The 9,641-nt window shown below is 34.9% G+C and overlaps 1 protein-coding gene across 1 annotated transcript in view; it reads left to right on the top strand.

The window, feature by feature from the left end:
• Nucleotides 1–1,547: 1,547 nt before the first annotated feature.
• The window catches only part of LOC136856608 (transcription factor SOX-8-like), a 41,235-nt gene continuing 33,141 nt past the window's right edge, over nucleotides 1,548–9,641 (top strand). Inside the window, 1 exon segment of the mRNA XM_067134534.1 lies at nucleotides 1,548–2,645. Within this exon segment, the coding sequence (XP_066990635.1) occupies nucleotides 2,194–2,645 (452 nt within the window). The 5' untranslated portion in view covers nucleotides 1,548–2,193.

The following is a 9,641-nucleotide window of genomic DNA, read 5'->3' as shown; positions in this document are numbered from 1 at the left end:
AGCCCCCACGAAAAATAGAAAATAAAAAAAGTATAAATATAATTCAGCGTCTTTCAGACTGTAAACCACATAGCCCGCAAACAAAAATAGAAAATAAAAAAGTAAAATTATAATTCAGTGACTTTCAGAATCTGACCTTGGCAACAAATGATGATAGTCCGTGACAGCAATATACACAAAGGCAAACAAGATTTAGCTCTGGTAAATACACGTGTCATGAGTTGTTTATATATTGCCTTTTTTTTTTTTTTTTTTGCCTCGGTTAAGCTCTGGCGGTCAACTGATACATTTGGCGAATATTCATCCCGTCACGACCTATGTATTATTATAATTAAATGATGAATTATATGTATATATATATATATATATATATATATATATATATATATATATATATATATATATAGAGAGAGAGAGAGAGAGAGAGAGAGAGAGAGAGAGAGAGAGAGAGAGAGATTGAGAGAGAGAGAGAAATTTTTACTTTTTTTAGGATAGGCTTGTCACAACAAATCCTTAGATCCAAACGTAATAATAATAATAATAATAATAATAATAATAATAATAATAATAAATGTTTAATAATAATAATAATTTAATAAATGTTTGATTTATTTTTGTTTTTGTAAGTGTCCAATGTGGCTTTGCTTCGCATACAATCGAAGAATGTGAGCAAAAGACTCTGCATACATTGTATGTGTAAATATGTATATTTTGTGATGCGTAAACGCCCCCCAAAATTTGTTTAATGTAGGATGCGTATGTATATTAACTTGTTTAAGAGTTTCTATGAATCTTTCTTTGTATCCGATTGTATCTTTGGACCTCCTCTTTTCATTATGCATGCTGTATTTGCAAATGTCCTTAAACGTGAATGAATTTTATTATTATTTATTATTATTATTATTATTATTATTATTATTATTATTATTATTATTATTATTATTATTATTATTATTAGGAAGTGAGTAAAACTGTTCATTCTTTTTTCGTAACTAATTGTATTTTGTACCATCTCTATTGTATTTGCATACTGTATTTGTATTTGTATAAGGCCTTGAGTTTAAGTACGGAATATTAACATTATTATCATCAGTATTATCATCATTATTCAAAATATGCAATCCACATTCAGAACTAAGAGCTGAGGAATGTCATTAATTATCGACGGTCTCCTTCTATTCTAAAGTAATGACTATCTCATGACTGATGACATCAAAGAGGACGTGGCGGTGGACCCAATCACGCCCTTTCGAAATCGGATCTCGCCACCGCCACCTGACGACCCGCGCCAGATGGCGCTAATTGTCGTTGTCAACATCCCGTCGCTCTTCCCTGACCACTGTCAAATTTCCCCTTTGTCAGTCGCCCTGACCGCGGCCAAAAGTCGCCGATGTCAGCCGCTTTTAATTGGACGAAAATTTAGCTTTTCCGCGAGAAACCGAATCAAACCAAAAAACGCGTCTTGCGGTACGCCGCCCCGCCCACCCGTTCGACCCGGGAACCAATCGAGCGCGACGAAGCGGCCTGGGGCGATCGCCATTGGCCGAGCGCTTTGGAAGGGGGCGGGGCGCCAGATCTTGAGATGCTGCATCTCAGGCGCGAGACAAGGGGCGAGTTGTCTTCGCCCAGCAGTCAGTGAAGTAAGACTAATCTATTTGGGGCCGGACAAGGGAAGCTTAGTGTGTCTGAAGGCGAGGGAGAGAGAGACTCGTGACAGGTAGACAGAAGCGCGCGTGTGTGACAGTGAATCTACCTACCTCCGTCCCTGGGCCCCCCTGTCATCAACCTGACTTCTTTCAGTCCCCTACCACCGATTTCGCAGCTCAGAGGGCCTATTGTTTCAAGACGCACCTGAGCAGTTTCTGAACTCGAATGGTGTCGAGCTTTTTTTTTTTAAATACTTAGGGTCCTTTTTTTTTTTTGGTCGCATCAGTTTTTGTCGTGCGTGAAGCTCGCTCTGCATCGGAATGCCTTGTCGCCCGTGACGCTGAGGGGGAAGTTATACAAGTTTTTTTTTTAGAGCAGTTTTCTTTTAAAAGAGATCAGAATCCTATAGCAACAAATAAATTAGATAAAGAATAATTGTGTGTGACGCCGTAGAAAATAAATCGGGAAAGTGACAATATATCAATTTAAGATTTCGTGGGGACTAGAAAAAAAAATATTCGCGAACGAAGCGAAAAATCCCCAACGATGGAGAGTGTGAAAAAAGAGCCGGTGTCCCCAATGCTCGGGGAATCGGGGGGAACCTACGACTCCTCTGAAGTGTCCCCGCGAGCGGGGGTCCCCGCCCCCGCCACGGCGAACCTGGAAGGCAAGTCGAATTCCAAGCCTTCCTTCATTCCGAATTACTCTTCTTCGTCCGCCAACGGTGTCGGCGGCGCCTGCGCGCTGACGACCCTCGCCAATGCCATATCGACGACTTCGACGACTTCGGTGTCCAATGGCGATCTCTCCGGCGGGAGGGGAGGGCCTCCCAGCGGGGGGAACGGCCGGACCACCAACGCCCCCAGCAGCGTGGTGGACGAGGCGTCCCTGGAGGAAGTCATCCTCGCGCCTGGAAGCAATTTCTCAGGGGACATCGGCGACGCCGTCACCAAAATCCTTGAGGACTACGACTGGAGCAAGATTCCTCTGGCGAACAAGTAGGTTGGAGGGTGTTCTCTCTCTCTCTCTCTCTCTCTCTCTCTCTCTCTCTCTCTCTCTCTCTCTCACTTGGCAGATACCAAGGGAGAGGAAATTGATGTTAATTCTGTCCACTGTCATCGCATACTTCCTTAGGTCATTGTTCGACCGTTATCAGGTATCTTAATCTCTCCACTGTCATCATATCTTGCTTTCGATATCATTGTTCTACCATTATCAGGTATCTTAATCTATTCACTGTCATTGTATCTTCCTTAGGATGTCATTGTTCGACCGTTATCAGGTATCTTAATCTCTTCACTATCATTGTATCTTAATTTCGATATCTTTGTTCAACCGTTATCATGTATCTTAATCAATTCACTGTCATTGTATCTGGCTCTCGATATCACTGTTTGACCGTTATCAAATATCTTACTCGATTCACTATCATTGTTATCTTGCTTTCAATATCTGTTCGACCGTTATCAGGTATCTTAATCTCTTCACTATCATTGTATCTGGCTTTTGATATCATTGTTCGGCCGTTATCAGGTATCTTAATCTATTCACAGTCATTGTTATCTTGCTGTCGATGTCATTGTTCGACCGTTATCAGGTATCTTACTCTATTCACTATCATTGTTATCTTGCTGTCGATATCATTGTTCGACCGTTATCAGGTATCTTAATCTATTCACTGTCATTGTATTTGCTGTCGATATCATTGTTCGACCGTTATCAGGTATCTTAATCTCTTCACTATCACTGTATCTGGCTTTCGATATCACTGTTCGACCGTTATCAGATATCACAATCTATTCACTATCAATGCATCTTTCTACCGTAATACTGTTCGACCGTTATCAGATATCATTATCTATTCAATATCGTTGCATCTTCCTTCAATAATCTGTTCACTATCATTTCACTATCATTGCATATTCCGTCCGATTTTATAGTTCGACCGTTATCAGGCATCATAATCTATTCACTATCATTGCATCTTCCCTCCGATATCATTGTCCGACCGTTGTCAGGTATCTTAATCTATCCACTATCACTGTATTATCTTCCGGTATAATTGCTCGACCGTTATCAGGTATCACAATCTATTCACCATCACTGCATTATCTTCCGGTATCATTGTTCGACCGTTATCTGGTATCGTAATCTATTCACTATCCGTTTAACTTCCCATATGACCGTTCCACCGTTAGCAGATAACACAACCTATTCACTGTTAGCGCATTTTCCTTACAATATTGTTATTCGACCGTTACTTGATATCATAATCCATTTACTATAATTGCATCATCCTTCCAATGTTGTCATTCGACCGTTATCAGTTAGAACGTTATCAGGCATCTATTGCTCCTGATTTATCATCCACCCTCTCTTTCGATAAACCTTTTTTGCCCGGGTATCATATCTTATCAGGTCGAAGGAAATTATTTATGTTGATAATGTTTCTTATAATATATCTTTCCCGTAATATCAACTAGCCCAGATTCTAAACACTTCAGAAATGACAGAGACATCGTCCATAATGGCTGTAATGTATACGATACGTATACGACATGTAGGAGATATGTGTACGATTTGTATGCAAGCGTGTATACAAATATCTGTATACCTCGCGCCCTCAAAGTATACACCTCATAATTATGCTCTTTTTGTGACTATTATTATTGCGTTTAACAAGCCTTGTTGAAGCAAGCTAAGAGTTTCTCTCTCTCTCTCTCTCTATGTTAACGTAGCTGCTGTCAACATTGCAAAATTTTACGCAAAGAGCCAAAGTAAATTGCAAATAAAGATTTGAATGTGAATTTGAACTCTCTCTCTCTCTCTCTCTCTCTCTCTCTCTCTCTCTCTCTCTCTGTTAGCCTAGCTATTGTCAGTATTGCAAAATTTTATGTGAACAGCCGAAGTAATTTGCAAATCAAGATTTGAATGTGAATTCGAACTCTCTCTCTCTCTCTCTCTCTCTCTCTCTCTCTCTCTCTCTCTCTCTCTCTCATTTACCGAATTTGAGTCAAATACTAATTGATTACATCTTCCTATTTCCACACAGCTGCCAAAAGTGATCCTGTAAGTAACATAACTGAAAATCCTTCAAGTAACATCATTCTAAAAATCCTTTAAATAACATAATTCTAGAAATCTTTAGGTAACAATTCTAAACATCCTTTAAGGAACATCATTCTAAAGATCTTTCAAGTAACATCAGTCTAAACATCCTTTAAGTAACATCTTTCCAGAGATCTTTTAAGTAACAAAATTTTGAAAATCCTTTAAGGAACATCATTCTAAAAATCCTTTAAGTAACATCATTCTAAACATCCTTTAAGTAACATCATTCTAAACATCCTTTAAGTAACATCATTTTAAAAACCATTTAAGGAACATAATCTTTAAAATCCTGTAAGTAACATCATTTAAAAAATCCTACAAGTGACTTTATTCGAAAAATCCTTTAAGTAACATCATTCTAAAACTCCTTTAAGGAACATCATTCTAAAACTCCTTTAAGGAACATCATTCTAAGGATCCTTCAAGTAACATAATTTTAAAAATCCTTTAAGGAACATAATCTTCAAAATCCTATAAGTAAGATCATTCTAAAAATCATTCCTGTCAGTGTTGATAACTGGTTTCAAATTCAAAATCGGGTCTAGAATTAGGAAGCATTTGATGTCATTTTCTATAATTAATCAAATGGCGTTGCATTATACATTAATTAATCTAATGTATAAATTAATGGATAAATCCATAAGCATAAATACACATCTGACAATAAAGAATTTTATATGGACCTAAAAATGAATTACTCTATATTGCGGTTGTCCATGAATTCTCCTACACGCCAAAATTCTTTGACAGCGAAGGAATGCTTAGGTTTAGTGTATTCTGCTAAATGCTTAGGTTTAGTATATTCTGTTGCAGGTCAAGAATCTTTGACAGCAAGGATGTGCTTAGATTTAGAGTATTCCGCTAATTGCATAGGTTTAGTGTATTCTGTTACACATCAAGAATCTTTGACAGTGAGGGTATGCTTAGGTTTAGTGCATTCTGCTAATTGCCTAGGTTTAGTGTATTCTGCTAATTGCTTAGGTTTAGTATATTCTGCTACACGCCAAGATTCTTTGACAGCGAGGGAATTCCTAGGTTTAGCATTTTAGGGTATTCTAGAGAGAGTAGAAGGCATCTAAGAGAAAAAGATTGACCTGACCTGACCTGACCTGATAATTTATAGCACTTCATAATCAACAGAAGTTAATGACTTCATTATAAACCTCACTGCAAGTGTGGAGTTTAAGCCGTATCATTAACTTTTACCGTATTATATACGGGTGGCTCGCTTACTGTGCACATGTGGTAGACCTTGATAAAAACACGTTTGAGTTAAGAAAGAAAAACTCCTGTCACGCGAGGTTTTTCACGGTCTTGACAGACTTGCTACTACCGTAGTTTGAGTTTTGTTTTTTTTGCGTGGTCTGCCTTACTAAAAATTTGTTTTAGTTAAATTAAAAAAAAAAACTAGTTCGATGTTTTTTTTTTCGGTCGTAACAAAATTGCTGCTGGTGTAGATTGAGATATTTTTTTTTTCATCTTAATATAATATGTTCATCTATGTCTCATAGAGTAGTTTCTTTATATACCGTTTTCTTATAGCCTTAATAACATACTGTAGTTTGGGTTGAATAAAAAAAAGCTTTGTTACACGCTAAGTTTTTTCGATCTTAACAGGATTGCTGCTGCCGTGATTTGAAATGTTTTTTCTTGATCTTAGTAGAATTGCTATGACCGGATTTTGTTTATTTCCAGTGCTAAAAAGTAATTTTGTTTTCTGTATATTTTCACCAGAAAAATTCTCTTCGTTCATCGCCCGTCAGACTTTTTTTTTTTCTTTTTTTAAATGAGATAGTTTAAAATTTTGTTATTACCTTAATATTGAAAATTGCCAAAAGTAATTTTTTTAATCGCCCGTCAAACATTTTTTTTTCTTTTTTTTAATGAGATAGTTTCCAATTTTTTTTATATTAATATTAAAAATTGCTAAGAGGTAATTTTTTCTATTCGTTTTGATTTATCACCAGAACAATTCTCTCCGTACTGTCGCCCGTCTAATTCCTTTTTCTCATTTTTTTAAAAATGAGGTCGTTTGAAATTTTCTTTATCTTAATACTAAAAATTGCTAAAAAGTAATTTTTTTATTCGTTTTGTTTTATCACCAGAACAATTCTCTCCGTACCCTGGTCCGCCTAACTCCTTTTTCCATTTTGTTAAATGAGATCGTTTCAATTTTTTTTTATCTTTATATTAAAAATTGCTGAAAGTAATTTTTTTTTTTAAATTCTCTTTGTTTCATCACCAGAACAATTCTCTCCGTACCCTCGCCCGTCTAACTCCTTTTAACTCCTTTTACCCATTTTTTAAATGAGGTCGTAATGAAGCGGCATTTAAACACCTTTTTTTTTCCCCCTTAGACATTTAACGGTGGATTTGTTTCAGGGAAACGATCCGATGAGGGAGTCTGCCGGAGAAGATCACGTTTCATTTTCCCACCCGCGTGAGAGAAAGTTGTTGGGAAAAAAATGTTTACAAAAGAAAAACCTGTTTCAAGTGTTTCTGTGTCTGTGTGTGTGTCTGTCTTGTGGTGTCCTGAAGAGCGTGGTTTTTAGGGCTGTTTACTGTATGAACTGAGAGTATTTTTTTTTTATTTCCAAAATATACTTTTTTTTTTTAGAACAAGAAGAGAGAGTGGTATTTGTTAAATCTAAAATATGTACTTTGCTTTTATTTCAAGAAAAGGAGAGAAGTATTTTTTTAAAATTGAAAAATGTGCTCCAAAATTTCCTCTTTTTTTTTTTTTGAACAAAAAGGAGTTATATTTTTAAATCTAAAATATGTACTTTACTTTTTTCCGAGAAAAGGAGAGTATTATTTTTTTTTAAATTGAAAAATGTGCTTTACTTTTTTTTAAGAAAAGGAGAGTAGTATTTTTTTAATCTAAAAAATATAATTTACTTTTTTTTAAGGAAAGGAGAGTAATATTTTTTAATTTAAAACTGAACTTTAAATTTTTTTACAACAAAAGGAGAGTAATATTTTTTTTATTTCAAAATTTTACTTTAATTTTTTTTAAGAAAAGGAGAATAATATTTTTCCACATCAAAAATATTTTTTACCTTTTATTTTAAGAAAAGAGATTAATATATTTTTTATATAAAAATGTACTTTACTTTTTAAGAAAGGGAGAGTAATATTTTTTAATTTAAAAAATTTCTTTACTTTTGTGAGGACAAAAAGAAAGTAATAGTTTGTAATTTCAAAAATGTTCTTCAATTTTTATTAAGAAAAGGAGAGTAATATATTTTAATTTCAAAACTGTACTTTAATTTTTTTAATAATAGGAGAGTAATATTTTCTAATCTAAAAAATTTACTTTTTTTAAAGAAAATGAGAGTAATATTTTCCAATTTAAAAACTGCACTTTAATTTTTTTAAAGACAATGAGAGTAATATTTTTTCAGTTAAAAAATGTACTTTAAATTTTTTAAAGACAATGAGAGTAAGATTTTTTCATTTAAAAAATGTACTTTACTTGTTTTTAAGAACAAAATGAGCGTAATATTTTTTTATTGTAATATTTCTTCATTTAAAAAATGTACTTTACTTTTTTATATAACAAAAATACATCTCAAATCATATAAGTTGAAGGGAAAAAAGTTGATATCTCAAATTTCTAAAAGTCCTTTTTTTTAATAAAAAATATCGCAAATGTTTTACCCAAAAGGGAAAATAGAGTTCAGACTGTTACTTTGTGACCTGAGAGTAATATTTTGTAATTTATAAAATTTCCTTTTTTATTTAATTAAAATAAAAACAAGTAAAAAATGCGCCGAGCAATCGAGTTTTCTGTGCAGCTTATAATCAAGGCCACCGAAAATATATCCATCTTTCGGTGGTCTCGGTATAATGCTGTATGAGCCACGGCCCATGAAACTTTAACCACGGGCCGGTGGTGGCCTATTCTATATCGTTACCAGAGGCACGATTATGGCTGGCTTTAACCTTAAATAATATAAAAGGTACTGAGGCTAGAGGGCTGCAATTTGGTATGTTTGATGATTGGAGGGTGGATGATCAACATACCAATTTGCAGCCCTCTAGCCTCAGTAGTTTTTAAGGTCTGAGGGCGGACAGAAAAAGTGCGGACGGACAGACAAAGCCGGCACACTAGTTTTCTTTTACAGAAAACTAAAAAAGGAACGACGTATACCACTTATCTTTTAGTTCACTGGAAAATTGGGATCAGAATATTTACCGCTTACCTAAGAGTAATATATTCTAAGTTCTAAAATGTATTAATTTATTGTTTAGTTTCCAAAATGCATCTATTTTTTTCTTTAAGTAGAATGATGAAAGGGAAATTAGACTTCTGACTTTTTACTATATACTCTGAGACTGATCATATTTTTATTTCTAGAATATATTTTCTTTAGTTCTTTTAAAAAGATTAAAAAGAGACCATAAATCTTTTACTTTAAAAGGAAAATATAGTTCAGACTACTGTATTTCCTGGGAGTAATTTTTTAAATATTCTTCTTATTTCTAAAAATTTATATTATTTTTTTTGTAAAGGCGAAAGCGACACCTTTTGCCCTTTTTTAGTTTTCTGTAAAAGAAAATTATTGTGCCGGTTTTGTCTGTCCGTCCGCACTTTTTCTGTCCGCCCTCAGATCATAAAAACTACTGAGCTAGAGGGCTGCAAATTAGTATGTTGGTCATCCATCCTCCAATCATCAAACATACCAAATTGCAGCCCTCTAGCCTCAGTAGTTTTTATATTATTTAATGTTAAAGTTAGCCATAATCGTGCTTTTGGCGACGATATAGGACAGGCCACCACCGGGCCGTAGTTAAAGTTTCACGGGCCGCGGCTCATATAGCTTTGAGACCAAGTAAAAAGACCTATTTTCGGTGGCCTTGACTATACGATGCACAGAAAA

The sequence above is a fragment of the Macrobrachium rosenbergii genome, chromosome 36 (assembly GCF_040412425.1).
Source record: "Macrobrachium rosenbergii isolate ZJJX-2024 chromosome 36, ASM4041242v1, whole genome shotgun sequence".
NCBI classification, from domain to species: Eukaryota; Metazoa; Arthropoda; class Malacostraca; order Decapoda; family Palaemonidae; genus Macrobrachium; species Macrobrachium rosenbergii.
Note: the sequence above shows the minus strand (reverse complement) of the source record. Positions and strands in the feature narration are given on the sequence as shown.